The sequence below is a fragment of the Dendrobates tinctorius genome, unplaced genomic scaffold (genome assembly GCF_039654945.1).
Source record: "Dendrobates tinctorius isolate UK_male_01 unplaced genomic scaffold, ASM3965494v1 ptg000019l, whole genome shotgun sequence".
In the NCBI taxonomy this organism is placed as follows: Eukaryota; Metazoa; Chordata; class Amphibia; order Anura; family Dendrobatidae; genus Dendrobates; species Dendrobates tinctorius.
This window is the reverse complement of record NW_027361687.1, coordinates 26,716,417-26,730,799: the sequence shown is the minus strand read 5'-3', so window position 1 is coordinate 26,730,799 and position 14,383 is coordinate 26,716,417. Positions and strand designations below refer to the sequence as shown.

Here is a 14,383-nt window from a genome sequence, read left to right as displayed (position 1 = left end):
GGTGCTCACAGGATCCTCGGGGGCGTGTCTTTATGCTGCTTTGTCTTACCATATAAGCATCAACTCTACAGTAAAGACTATAAAAATGAGCACGAAATAAAAAATACTATATATCGCTAGAACTCTATAGTGCATTAAGAAATGAATATTTAAGGCAACAATGGGGATAAAATAAGAGCAAAAACTGTCAATTTTTGACCTGGTGAAAGATCCTTTTAATTAGTTGGAGATATTACAAAAATGAAGTAAGTTCCTTCTATGAAACGTGTTATGTGCGTTATGTATGGAGGGGGTTGAGGATGATGCAGGTGCACTAATTCTCCTACAGTGTCTGTGTAAATTTTGACTTGGAAAGGACTATGAGGTAAAGGGGTTTAAGAGCCAAAAATGGAAGGGCAGTACATGTTTTAGAGCCATTGTACCAGCTAAACACAAAAAAATCTAAAACTCCTAGTGTAATAATACCACCAGACATATTCACCACTGAACAGTACCAGCCATGTTCCTCTTACCAATGCTAGGCACAAGCCCGTTTTTAAACATCAGCAAAGTCATCCTCCAGTCAATGTTGTTGGTAGCCCTAAGATTCCAATGTAAATGACAGGGATCAAGAGAACAGTGAAATATTGGCATGAATATTTTGAATCCTACATTTTTGCACCCAAGAAGGACACTGTGGTCAGTCTTTTCTGACTGTCCTCTGAATGTGATGGGCCATTGACCGCTGATCTAAAATAAAAAGGCTGTATTTTTGTTCAACTATGTTGATATCATGCATCATCCTCATTATTTTATTGGTGTTCTATACCTGATGAAAGGGACGATTTGCCCTCGAAATGGGTTGTTTTTTATACCTGCAGTAAAGAACAATTCTTCCACTACCATTTGACACTCTCCTTACACCCTTTTTGTTTTTGTTCCATACTACTATTGTTAGGTCTTTGGGTTGAATTACATCATTTGTCCACTAATTATCCTTAAGTACATCCCTGAGGGTACATGGCAGGGACAGTCAATAATCAAATACTGTTGGGATTGTTAAGTCTCTGAGTGTAGTTAACCACAAAGCACTAATACAAATACTGGAGGAACAGAAATCAATGATTAACGAAGCAGGCTTTTCTTGATGGACATCTATGGGAAGGAGATAAGGAGCAGACTAATCTTTTCAGTATATTGTTGTCAGTAGTATTTACAGATGAATGCTTAGTTGCATGATTCCACTGCTGGGGGAGTAAAACCTGTACATCTATAGCTGATGGCTATTTCTTCAGTCTACTCCATACAGGTGAACTCTCCAGGTGAATGTTCATAAAGAAAGGATCTCTCAAGAACTAAAGGATAATGGGCCTCTTTAAGAAAACTCCTGGATGAAACTAGCTAAGTGAGGATGACTTTGGAGGCGATACTGAGATCTAGGTCCTCTTTAAGATCGGAATAATCATTTGAAATACTACACTGATTCTAGAACAGTTTTTTTTCTGCACTCTTTCATTCCAAAGTTATGCTCATCGTTGTTAAAATGTGCCCAATATGCAAATAAGCCCTTTCAACCAAATGTGCGTGTGGCGCCCCTGAGGGTTCAGTTGCCACAAAGGTACTGCACCTCCTCCTGAGGTGTGGTGCCACATCATCCAGGTAAGTTGGAGGCTCCTTACCACATTCCAACACCTGCACCCATCATCACAAAGTAGTGTAGCAAAGCCACATTGCGGCTCCCTGCTTGGAGTGTAGCAGAGCACCTTTGGTGGCTCCCTGCTTGGAACACGAAACGTGCTGGGAGGCAGGTGGAGTTAGAATACATAAAAGAGTGGGAAGGTTTAGAAGTTCAGGCAGTCAGTCAGTCAGTTCAGTTGAGTTGAGTGGAGAGAGTGAGGAGTGAAGATCCCTGGGAGAGGGATGGAGGAAGGAGGTGCTGCAGCAGATCTCAGTGACCTGGGTCTGCTGGCACAGGAAAAGAAAGAAAGAGAAAGACAGTGAACAGAAACCTGATCTTCCATGGGACGGAAAGACTAATACGGATCGTACGAGTAAAAGGGAACAGAGGATGTGGGTTAGAAGAGAACCCTGCCTAGAAGTTCTAAGTGCAAGGCCGGGGCCCAGTCCCCAAGGTTGTATGGATACTAAGGGTCCTACAGCAGACAACGGTGGAATAGTGGGCTGTAAATGCACTACATCCATCTAAGACTTGGGGGCACAACAGCAATTTGGATAGTGAGCCGGGACTTAGGAGTAAGGAGTCCCCGAAGCAGGCTACAGCTGTCTGCCGTACAAGTATAGTTCTTGGGAACATCTGTCAGGAGGAATTCCAGTGTAACTCAGTACTAGGAGTACTTCACACCAAGAGCACTATAAGAGGAGATGTTCAGAAAAGCACATGTTGGCAGGGAGCATTCCATCTGACCTGGAGGTTGACTGAGTCCCTGACCCGGAGAACATGGCACAGAGGCAGGCACCTGTGTGTACTACAGACTGTGAGTAAAGCTGAACCAGGCTGTACCTGTGACCTTTCTTGTGGACATTTGCTTTACCCTCTCTCTGTGATGCGGACGTGTTTTGATTGGCCAGCATCATAGAAGAGAAAAAGCAAAGGCCCACAGAGGTGGTAGAGGCCCAGTTGGTTGAATGGGAATATATGCACATCGAGTGCTCTTCTACAAAACACTGAAACAGAGGGGCACAGAAAAAATTCAAAGGAAAAACTGTCCCAGAAACAGCAGAGTTGCAAAAATTGGAGAAGGCAGTCAACTTGTTAAAGAGGATCTTTATTTTAAACTAACATTCACTGCCCTAGTAACAGGGCTCTGAAGGGTCTCATTAACAGACTTGGTGGTCACGCATGTGGACCACCACTTCATTCATTGTCTATGGGACAGCCAGATAACCAAGCAGTCACTTCTCCACTCCAAAGGGCCACTTCAGACCCTCCTCACTGGGATCAGTGGAGTTTCTCGCGATCAACCTGCTACCATCTCATGTCCCTGCATTTATCATCCCCTTTTCACCTTCTGACTCATCTGCTCTGCTTTCCTTGTCATAGACTTTTGCAGTGACTCTTGACTTGTGCAGGGAAAATTGACCTCCTGTTTCTACATGGAGCTTAGAAGGATTCAGCTCGTCAGTTCGTAATCATGTCATGTCATAGACCTAATGGAAAAGATGATAATTATCTGGGTAGAAGGGAAAATGAGCAATTGTAAGTACAGGGTGCTGTATAATATGATTGCAATATATTAATAGGATAAAAACTTTGATGGGAGGAGGAGGGGGGCTTCTTTACTGTAATGTGTATGGGGGGCCTGAGTTGCTCAATGGCTGTATGGAGTCATGAGAAATGTTTTGAAAGGAAGAGAATCCCTTGAATAGACTTGTAAACTTTTGTTTGTGCATCAAATACATTTTTTATATATTTTTTTTTTAACACACAAAATATATTTTAGTTTTTTTCTTTCTCACACCTTGCCATGCCATTTTTTTTTTTTTTTGCTATAACTGTAAAGGTTTGTCCTATACGAGATATTGATGACACAGTTGATGGTCTCTTTTTCTAAAAGCTTGAAGAGTCCTGATGTAAAATATTGGCTGAATAATCCCATTCTGTAAATGGCAATGTCTGCAGTGCTACCCGGATGCCATTTTTCTTGTTTTCATTTCTTCGTCTCTAAACATCATTACTGGAGTAATCCTTACAAGGCATCAGGTAATCTTATGCTTGACTCACTAAGGACCAAGAAAGTCACTTATTCTGTCCTTTTGTGTTCTCTGATTGTTTCTTCGCCTGCAGCATCAGCTGTTTAGGTGAATTAGCATCGTGTGATCCACAATTATTGCTTGTCAGCTGAAATTCGAGCAATTAATTTCTTCCCTATTACGAAAATTGCAATTTTCTGGAGGACCGGTTTTGCCTTGGACAAAAAAACAAAAATCAACCTCCTAAACATTATATTATTATCTGAGAACTTGTGTAGAGCTTTGGGAAAGGACTGTAGGACGGGTTAACAAGATTCATCCTTGACTACTGAGCTAAGACCTCTCCTATGGTTATAATCCTCCTCTGTGTATTTCAGTGCCGGGGATGTGGATGAGATTTTACAAAATCTCTGCAGTGTAAATTGTGCGGCAGATTTGGCTGTCTATCGATTGATGCTCAATTCACAGATTGGTATGGATTTTGCCTTAGCCGACATTTACAGCAGCAGCAATGTGAAAATTGGTTTTATGTGTCTGCTATTGATGTGGCCTAACTTCTAATTGAGACTAAAGTAACCCATACACTTTAGATCAGGGGTCCCCAACTTGTGGGTTGGGAGCCACATCTTTCTTGTGGACTCATTATGTGTGGCTCACGGCTATTTGCCATCTTGGTGTATCCGGTCTAGCAAATGGCTAACAAGTAGGTCTCCAGAAAGTGACTTTTGTGAGTAGCCAGACATAGAAGAGCAAATCTGGAGGCACACAGGCTGGCCATGGAGATAGTAGGGTAAAATTTTCAGCTGCCAGTTAGTGGACTGTTGGATGTAAAAATACTGAATGAGGCAAGGTGGGAACCCCTACATAAGTATACTGCCTTTAAGACCAAGCAGTACAAGGTCTCTGTATGATATCTGCGTGAAAGCTTTGGCTTTCATTATTCTTGAATGTGGCTCACATCCATTTCTCAGAGCTAAGTAGGTCTCTTAAAGCATGACAAGTTGGGGTCCACTGCTTTAGTTGACTGATCGCCAATCGTTTGTCCGGCAGCTATCCCACCTGTTTACTCTGCCGATCTTTCCTGTGTTCTCTATGAGAAAGACCCTGCCAGGCAACTCTGGTGGCAAATTATCTCTTAGAAAGCAAAGTATCTGCAGTGCTAAATCAGACCACACAGATCCATATCTCCTTGGACTTAATCTATCAGTGGAGACTTGGTTGAAACCCATACTCATTATACTGTTGGTTGACCCCATCAATATTGCCAGGTTTGGCCATGTTTGTATATGTTGTATGGGCCCTTAATTCTACAGAAGCCAATTCTAATGTTGGCTAAACCCACTGATATGGACACACTTGATCAACAGAGAAATTGGTATGTCCATGGTGATCAGGATCTGTCATGTCCTGTCTTGGAGTGTCAATTCTTTTGTTCTTGGTGAGATTAGCCACCACCACAGGAGTCTGACAGCCGCTCTCTTGTACACAACACAGGAGCACGAAGCAGAGCTAGAGCTCCTGTGTATGGGTGAGTCGGGAGCGTTAGCTTTTTGCGTGAACCATGGTTTGGATGACAACTATCTCGTGTGTGGGAACCCAAGTCAGGCCATAGATCTACAGATTTCTAATTAGATATGAGTCTTTCACTTTGTATATCCGTGGTCCAGGTTTGCGCTCTGTGTGTGGACAGGAGGTGTACGAATTTCCTTACTCTCCGGGATCCGAGGTTCGGCTTATGATTAGCGGGGTTGACAAGATATTACCTGTATGCTGCACAACTGACGTTACGCCAAACCGGCAAACCAAAAGTCGCCCTGGGGAACTCAGAAACTCAGGAAATTCGTGCAGCTCCTGTCCACTGGTAGAGAACACTGACCAGCACTGGGGTTGTAAAAAGCGATCCGCTCATCTCTATTCCTAATAAATAAGGGGGGCTGCCAGGCCTGACAACTTAAGTTGACATCTTAAAGGTGAATTCCAATCTTGGTAGGTTTTGACATATGGCAAGGATATGCAATTGCTCTGTCTGACTGATGTTAAAAATGAAGAGGTCACACACAGCGCTGTTTAAATGCAAAGTCCTCTTCATAGTTTTCCCTGGCCACCTGGTTGTGCAAGAAACTACATTTGTCACTATTTTGAGTGTAGCTGGTGGTTGGGAACATCTTTCTGCAGACAAAAACTGTGAAGGGGCATCATGGTAAGTCATTCTGATTCAGTGTTGGTCTCGGATGTTCAACCCCCACTGATTGCATTTCCAAGCTGTATGTTATTATATACAGATGAAAATATACCTTTAATTATGCCATATAGAGGTGTTGTATGAGAATATTGGGCCTTGATACTAAATAAATAACAACACCAAAACCCCAAAACTTGACCCAGAGCATATGTTGGTATAAGTGGAAAGCCTAGGTGTGGATTTACACTGCCATTTAACAAGCAGAACCTAACATAAAAAATACTACATAGGGTACTTGGTTAACATTTTTTTGATGAAAAAAGTCAAAGCTATCCCACCGCGACAAAGTGTACCCAATATGGACGGTACCTAAATCTTTACAATACATTAGGGTACCTAAATCTTGCAGTTCACATAATAGATAGTAGGACGTCTGCTGACACATAGTGAGGTGAACTATAAGAGTTGGGTACTATCCCGACTGGGTACACCTTGTCGCGGTGGGATGGCTTTTCCTTTTTTTTTTTATCAAAATAACGTAAACAAAGTATCCTACATTATTTACATGTACTAATTACTTATTACAGGGTATTTGCTCATTTTGTTTTTATCTTAGGTTCTAAATTAATAACGGCCCCATAAATATCACATCTTTAGCATTACTGCTCTTCTAATACAGGGCAGGATAACTCCCTCCGGCTTCAGAACTTGGATGCAGCTGCAACCTCTGCAACTCCAAAAAATTTCTTCATATCTTATCAAGGAAACATGACCTGCTTGTCCCATATCTTGCCCAACATCAAAATCATCAGTCATGTTGACACACTTGCTCCGGTCATCATGGTTCAAGTAGCTCCTAAAAACCATTGAACAAATTTTCGCCCTAACAATAGAAGGCCAGATGTATTATCTTTAGATTATTTTAATGTAATAGATTTTTTTTCTTTTCCCTGCCTTCAGTTTAACATAATGTTCCGAAAAAAGAAAAAGAAACGTCCCGAGATCTCTGCTCCGCTGAACTTTCAGCACCGTGTACATACCTCCTTTGATGCCAAAGAAGGCAGATTTATTGGTCTTCCCCCACAATGGCAAAATGTCCTGGACACGTTGCGGCGTCCAAAACCTGTAGTGGACCCTTCCAGGATCACTCCAATGCAGCTAAAGCCTATGAAAGTGAGTACAATATACTGTATTATCTAATCCTGCGTGTACGGCTAGAGTAATGCTAAATTACCAGTCCTTAAAAGGGAGCCCGTCAGCTTGGAAAAAAAATGTGACTTGTATTTTTTTCATTGACATCCCCGCTCATTCTGGGATTAGGAGTCCAGTGGGTGGTCCTAATCGGTAATTGACAGACTTCCCTGTATGAGTATGTATATGGTGATGGCTGTCAATTACTGATTAGGTCTACCCACTGGACTTCTAAGCCCAGAATGAGCAGGGATGGGCACTTGGCTTACCAAATTATCACCTCCATTAAGACCAGAGTTTTCAGTGATTTTATCAAAGCAGTTTCATTGTATCTTGCAGCATTTTTTATATGCTTCCCAAAATGGAAAATTATTCCCAGCCCATATACTTTACAATGACACATCCTAATACACTCACCCTTAATTAACTTGTAAATGTAATTATTTATCATGTTCTTCGTAGACTGTTGTTCGTGGCAGCACCATTGGATTGGAAGGATACATCTCAGGGATTCTGCTTGACATTCAAAAACTTTCTGTAACCAGCTCTAACACTCTGCGGGGTCGAAGTCCCCAGACGCGAAGGCGAGCTCAGTCTTTGGGGGTGCTTGGGGATGAGAGGCCGAACAATGGACCATATGTTATACCGGAGCCAAATCTACCTGACAAATGTTCCAACTACATCAACTGCAATGGTACTTCCAAGTCCAACAGGAGGCAGACCATGTGGCCAGACTACAAGCCTACCGACGACAGCCCATCCAAACCCAACGGTTCGGTTTGTAAAGCAAAATCCTTAGACCCCGGGGACTTTCAGGACTCAGTAGATCGTGTGAGTCATTCGAGATCTCCCAGTGGTCTACGCAAGAACATTAATGGAGGCTGTAGCTTTGAGCAAGATACACGTGCTACAAAACGGCAGCTATCTCACGAGACTCTGTTAGAAGAGGGTCCTGTCTCCAGATCTGCTGAGAGTCTTACAAAACAGGGACTGCTAAGGAGTGGTTTTGAGCCTTCGGGCAATGAGAACTGCTTGGAGAAGCCTGTCCCAGCACAACAGAGAAAGGTATGATTTGTTTTCTTGAACGGCAGAACTAAGCTGTTTATATAAGCTTTTTATCCGATGTTGCATTTTTATGGTTTGTGGTGGATTTAGAAGAATGCACAACAGTACAAGAAGCCTTGTTATGCAGTCTACAGTATGTTTTACGGATTTCCTTAGCTTAATGCATGACTGCAAATGTGGAAGTCTTAAATCACCAAAGTCACTAGGCTCAATGATGGGTTTAGCCGACTACCTGTTTTAGAACATTGAATACATAGGGTTACTATTTGGAGAAGATGCCCAACAACCGTTTCTCCTAAGAATAAGGTTTGTAAGGTCCTTCCCCATCTATTATTCCATTTTATGCCAATAGAAGTTAATCGATTTTGGCTTTTTTTAAGGAGATGGGAAAACTGAGTAGGGCTTGCCTAGTTTGGACTTGTTAACATCAGGCCTACAAATCAATCACTTAAAGAAAATGGATGGAAAAGTAGAGTAATTCTACTCCCGATCATAGCTGGAGTAGGTTTAAAGCAAAGCTGTCATTTGATTCCTTTTGGAGGTCATCAGAGTCTGGCTGCAATAGTTCAGCTAGGCATAGCTTTCTCTGAAATGTTCTAGTGATTCACAGAAACATAGTTTAAATATCCAGATGAGGACTAGACTAGTCCTGTTCCGCTCTAGCTGATTGACAGATCTCCCCCATGCTTGTACATAGCAAGAGACCGGCCAATCATCTGGAGAGATGCAGAGAGAAGATAGCCGCAGGTGACACTATGCTATGGTCCCCAGCCGAATCTTTAAACTACGTTTTTTTTTTTTGAAACACTGGGGAATTTCAGGGAATTTCAGAGAATAACCTATCTCAGAGCCAGACTCTGATTGATGCCACCTGAGGCTTGGTCAGCAAGAATCGAACGACAGGTTCCCATTAACTTTCTGGCTTGAACACCGTCCAAAACAGGCTGCCTATATTCCAACAAAATCATGATTAAGGCTCAAGTGTGACATGCCAGTCTTTATTAATGGCTTTGTACCAGGAGATCACTCCACAGTCTGTGCCTGACATTAAATAGGACTTTTGGCATTTCTTCTTTGGTGGGGTCAAGTGTCAGTCTGGTAATCCGGTGGTTCCTAGCAGCTCTATTGTCTCTTACTATTGCTGTAAATTTGTTCCTCCATTTGTATATGGGCCATCATTTTATTGGTGGCAGCATAGTGGGACAATGCATGTCTTATGTGTGTGATCCTTACCTCCGACCGGCTCCCCCGCTGCTCATCACTGGTCGCGCGAGAACGTCCTGGGCTGTTTCTCGTCGTCAGCTTCCTGCGGCGCTTCCTGTGGCGCCGACGAGCGACACGTGGACGCGGGCGGGAGGACGTCAGGATCGCCTCGTCTGACAGGTAAGTAGCGACCCCCGACTCCTGCTATGTCGCTGGTGAGATCTGCCTGTGTGGCAGCTCACTAGCGACCACTTAGCGATGCACCAGTGATCCATATCGTTGTCGGGATCGCTGGTGCATCGCTAAGTGTAACGGTACCCTTAGCTTTCCTCCTCCGATACTGGCACATTTCAGTAGGACAACTGCCGAGATGGATGTTCTGGAGTTTTTCAGGCAACTCATTCCACAACCTGTCCAGTGGTAGGGTTTTGAGTGTAATATCTCTCCTATATGTTTTTGCCACTTGAGGGGAATAGTGAATGTGTTTTTTTTAATAGAAATTACAGCTAGATACATGCAGTGCATCAAGTCTTCCTTGACGAGTGCACTAGCTATGGCTCGCCTCAAATACTCTGATCATGCATCCCCGAAAGGAAACCTGACAGCAGGACTTATTCCTTGGAAGCAGTAGGAGCACTTGAACAACATCCTAATACTGTTTTTTAAAGCTCCTGCTCTCACAGTAGGGTAGTGAACTAGTTAGGGACCCCTGTCAATCATTGCTACTTCTTGCTAGGATTACGACTACGGAAGATCATCAATATCTGCAGCGTAATCACACGAATTACAAGTAGGAATGTGCTGCTGATAACTATGATTTTTAAGCTAGTTTAAAACCCGTCATACCCAACAAATGACAGATTTGCTCATTTATTGGGTTTATTAGCCTGATGGTTGGGAACGAACATTCCTCATATCACTTGTTTACCTACTGGCTGGTCTGAATGGGTCATTACAATATTTTTCATAGTAAAAATTCACTGTAGTCCTCAATCCAAAGTAGTTCTAGCCTTACTAAAGTACTCCTTGTAATACCCATAGTACCATCATGACTGTAAGCCACAATATACTTTCCTTTTCCAAAAGATGGTGTACAGCTTATAATTATCAAAGATTATTATAAAGAGTAACCAGCAATTTTTTTTAATCAATAGTAAGATAGAATAAAGAAACATGTAATATATCCGAGAAATCTGCTTCTTTTAACTCCTGGATTAATGCTTCACTCTCAAAATGCTCAATTCTTGGTAAAATATGTCCTCAGTGAATGTAGATTTTTGCCATTACTAAGATGGGAGATGGCAGTTGGTGCCCATAAGTTTTTATGGAGAACTGTAACTGTCATTTCAGGAGAACTCGCACTAGAATGTATGTGTCAGCCTCTAGCTCCTCCCCCTCCACAGAATCTTATAAGCACCAACTGTAGTCTCCTCTCTCAGTAATGGGAAATCTGTATTCACTGAATACAGATTTTACCTATGAAACGAGTGAACTATATTACTAAATTGATTATTTTCAGGTGTACCATTGATTGCTTAAATAAGAATTAGAAGTTACTCTTTAAGTCCTAGCAAAAGAGTTAAGTTTCCCTTAGGAACACATGGGCGGTTCAATATTATCTGTAGAAAAATGTCATATAAATTCTTCTCGAGCAATAACCTTATCACCGTGTAAATACCACCAGAAATATATGTATATATGCCAATTATCTTGAAATGCTCTGGAAGCTTCCCGAAAAAAGGGAACAGCTGCCCTATGTCAACGTCTGTAAAAGTTGGAAAACCAAAAGGTTTCTATAAAGTGATGGCAAGATGCTCTGTCTATTGATGGTAGAGGAGATTTGGGTAAAAAACCCTAGATCCTCCAAAAAGGACATCTATGAAAGTTGGCTAATAAGAATACAAGCAATACAATGTTAATATTAAAGACCACACACAATGTCCATAAAACCATAAAAAGTGAACTTGTGAAAAAGCAGTTAATGGGATTGTGCCACGAACAAAAGTATATTTTAATCAAAAGATCTTGGAATAAAAATAAACTCCACAATTTGATGTATTCAATTAAAATGTTCCTGCGCTGAGATGATCTTATAAATATGCCTCTGATGTGTACTGTGTAATGGTTGTGTCTGACTGTACAGTGACATGGTCTGATCAGACCACATCTCCTAGGCAGAGGAGGAAGCAAAAGAGAGTATACAGACATTACATCAGGAGATCACAGCTCCTGGGCAGGGGAGGACGCAAAAGAGAGTATACAGAAATTACAGCATAAGATCACAGCTTCTGGGCAGGGGAGGAAGGAAAAGAGAGTATACAGACATTACAGCATGAGATAATAATAATCTTTATATAGCGCCAACATATTCCGCAGCGCTTTACAGTTTAACAGTTTCAAAACATGTCATAAGTAACAGCTTTAACAATACAATAATTAAAGCAAAATAAGACGACCCTGCTCGTGAGCGCTTACAATCTACAATGAGGTGGGGGAGATACAAAGTACAGGTGTGTAATTACAATGGTGTATTTACAATAATGGTCCAGCCAATTTGAGGGAGTGAGGGATGGATGGAGATAGTGAATGGGCTACTCATGCACACTTACACATAGATTGATTTTGATTAGTGAACACGATAGGCCGCTCTGAAACAATGTGTTTTGAGGGAGCGCCTAAAACTATGCAAATTGTGGATAGTCCTAATTTCTTGGGGTAGAGCATTCCAGAGGATTGGCGCAGCGCGGGAGAAGTCTTGGAGTTGGGAGTAGGAGGTACGGATTAGTGCAGAGGTTAGTCGAAAGTCGTTTGCAGAGCATAGCAGTCGGTTAGGCCGATAGACAGAAATGAGGGAGGAGATGTAGGGGGGTGCTGCACTGTGGAGAGCTTTGTGGGTGAGAACAAGTACTTTGAATTGGATCCTATAATGAATGGGCAGCCAGTGTAAGGACTGGTGAAGAGCGGACGCGTCCGAGTACCGATTAGCCAGATAGATGACCCTGGCTGCTGCATTAAGCATGGACTGGTGAGGGGATAGTCGCTTAACGGGGAGGCCAATTAATAGAGCGTTGCAGTTATCCAGGCGGGAGTGGATCAATGCTACAGTGAGGGTGTTTGTTGGTTCCATGGTGAGAAAAGGGCGGATTCAAGAGATGTTCTTTAGGTGTAAGCGGCAAGAGCGGGCAAGAGATTGTATATGGGATGTGAAGGAGAGATTGGTGTCAAATATAACATTATTATAGTGCCACCCACGGAGAGGGAAATGTCAGATTTAGGGAGGTTAGTAGACGGCGGGAGCAGAAGTAGTTCAGTTTTGGAGAGGTTGAGTTTCAGATAGAGAGCGGACATGATGTTGGAGAGTGCGAACAGACAGTCACTGGCATTCTGCAGTACAGCAGGGGTAAGGTTGGGGAATGACGTGTATAGTTGTGTGTCATCAGCATAAAGATGGTACTGAAAGCCGAATCTGCTGATGGTCTGTCCAATTGGGGCCGTGTAGAGAGAGAAGAGAAGGGGGGGCCAAGGACTGAGCCCTGAGGTACCACGACTGTGAGAGGAAGAGGAGATGACGTGGAGCCAGAGAACAAAACACTGAAGGAGCAGGCAGAAAGATAGGAAGAGAACCAGGAGAGAGCAGTGTCCTTAATGCCTAGTGACTGGAGCCTAGAGAGTAGGAGATGGTGGTAAACAGTGTCGAAAGCTGCAGATAGGTCAAGAAGAATGAGCAGAGAGTGGTCACCGTTGCGTTTTGCTGTCAGAAGGTCATTGGTCACTTTGATGAGTGCAGTTTCAGTCAAATGTACGGGGCGGAAGCTGGATTGTGAAGGGTCAAAAAGGGAGTGAGTGGAGAGGTAACGGGTAAGGTGGGAGTAAACTAGGCGCTCCAAAAGTTTAGAGATGAAGGGGAGATTGGAGACTGGTCTGTAGTTGTTTGTGCAGGATGGGTCGAGAGTGGGCTTCTTTAATAATGGAGAAACAATGGCGTATTTGAAGGAGGATGGGAAAATGCCCGAGAAGAGGGAGAGATTAAAGATCGCAGTTAGGTGAGTTGTGATGACTGGAGAGAGAGACTGGAGGAGATGTGAGGGAATGGGGTCAGTAGTGCATGTGGTCGGACGAGTAGAAGAGAGGAGTCTGGAGACTTCTTCTGTGATGGGATCAAATGTGGAAAGTGAGCCAGGGGAGATGCAGAAAGGGATGGGAGTCACAGCACTTGGTGGTTGGGAGCAGATTTCTTGATGGATATTATTTATTTTTTCTGTGAAGTGGGAGGCCAGGTCATCAGCACAAATGTATGTGATAGGGGCTTGTGCTTTTGGCCTGAGGAGGGAGTGAAAAGTGTCAAAAAGTTTCTTGGGGTTGTTGGCTAGTGAGGAGATCAGGGTGGTGAAGTAAGTCTGTTTGGCGAGGTGAAGGGCAGCGTTATAGGTTCTTAACATAAATTTGAAGTGGATGAAGTCTTCTGGTGTGCGGGCTTTTCTCCATAGGCGTTCAACACTCCTAGAGCATCGCTGGAGAAGTCGAGTTTGCGATGTGAGCCAGGGCCGGCACGGTGGCTCAGTGGTTAGCGCTGCAGCCTTGCAGCGCTGGGGTCCTGGGTTCGAATCCCACCAAGGACAACATCTGCAAGGAGTTTGTATGTTCTCCCCGTGTTTGCGTGGGTTTCCTCCGGGTACTCCGGTTTCCTCCCACATTCTAAAGACATACTGATAGGGAATTTAGATTGTGAGCCCCATCAGGGACAGTGATGATAATATGTGCAAATTGTAAAGCGCTGCGGAATATGTTAGCGCTATATAAAAATAAAGATTATTATTATTATTAGGGCTGTTTTACTCTGTGCTTGGAGGTTCTGAGGGTGATCGGAGCTACTAGGTCAAGGGTGCTTCTAAGAGTGTCTTTGTGGTGTTGAACAGCCAGATCGGGACAGGAAAAAGAGGAGATTGGGGTGAGTGGTGAGCGTAGGGAGTCTGAAAGTGTCTGAGGGTTAATGGCTTGTAGATTTCTGATTGTGTGGTAGGTAGGAGTGAGCTGGGGTGGGCGAGGATTTCT

At 43.1% G+C, this 14,383-nt stretch overlaps 1 protein-coding gene across 6 annotated transcripts in view; it reads left to right on the top strand.

The window, feature by feature from the left end:
* The window catches only part of PAK6 (p21 (RAC1) activated kinase 6), a 112,898-nt gene that overhangs the window by 56,861 nt on the left and 41,654 nt on the right, over positions 1 to 14,383 (top strand). For all 6 annotated transcript variants that reach the window (XM_073566741.1, XM_073566740.1, XM_073566743.1 and 3 more), the window contains exons 2-3: positions 6,833 to 7,045; positions 7,526 to 8,128. In XM_073566741.1, the coding sequence (XP_073422842.1) occupies positions 6,842 to 7,045; positions 7,526 to 8,128 (807 nt within the window). In that variant the 5' untranslated portion in view covers positions 6,833 to 6,841. The remainder of the gene's footprint in view (positions 1 to 6,832; positions 7,046 to 7,525; positions 8,129 to 14,383) is intronic.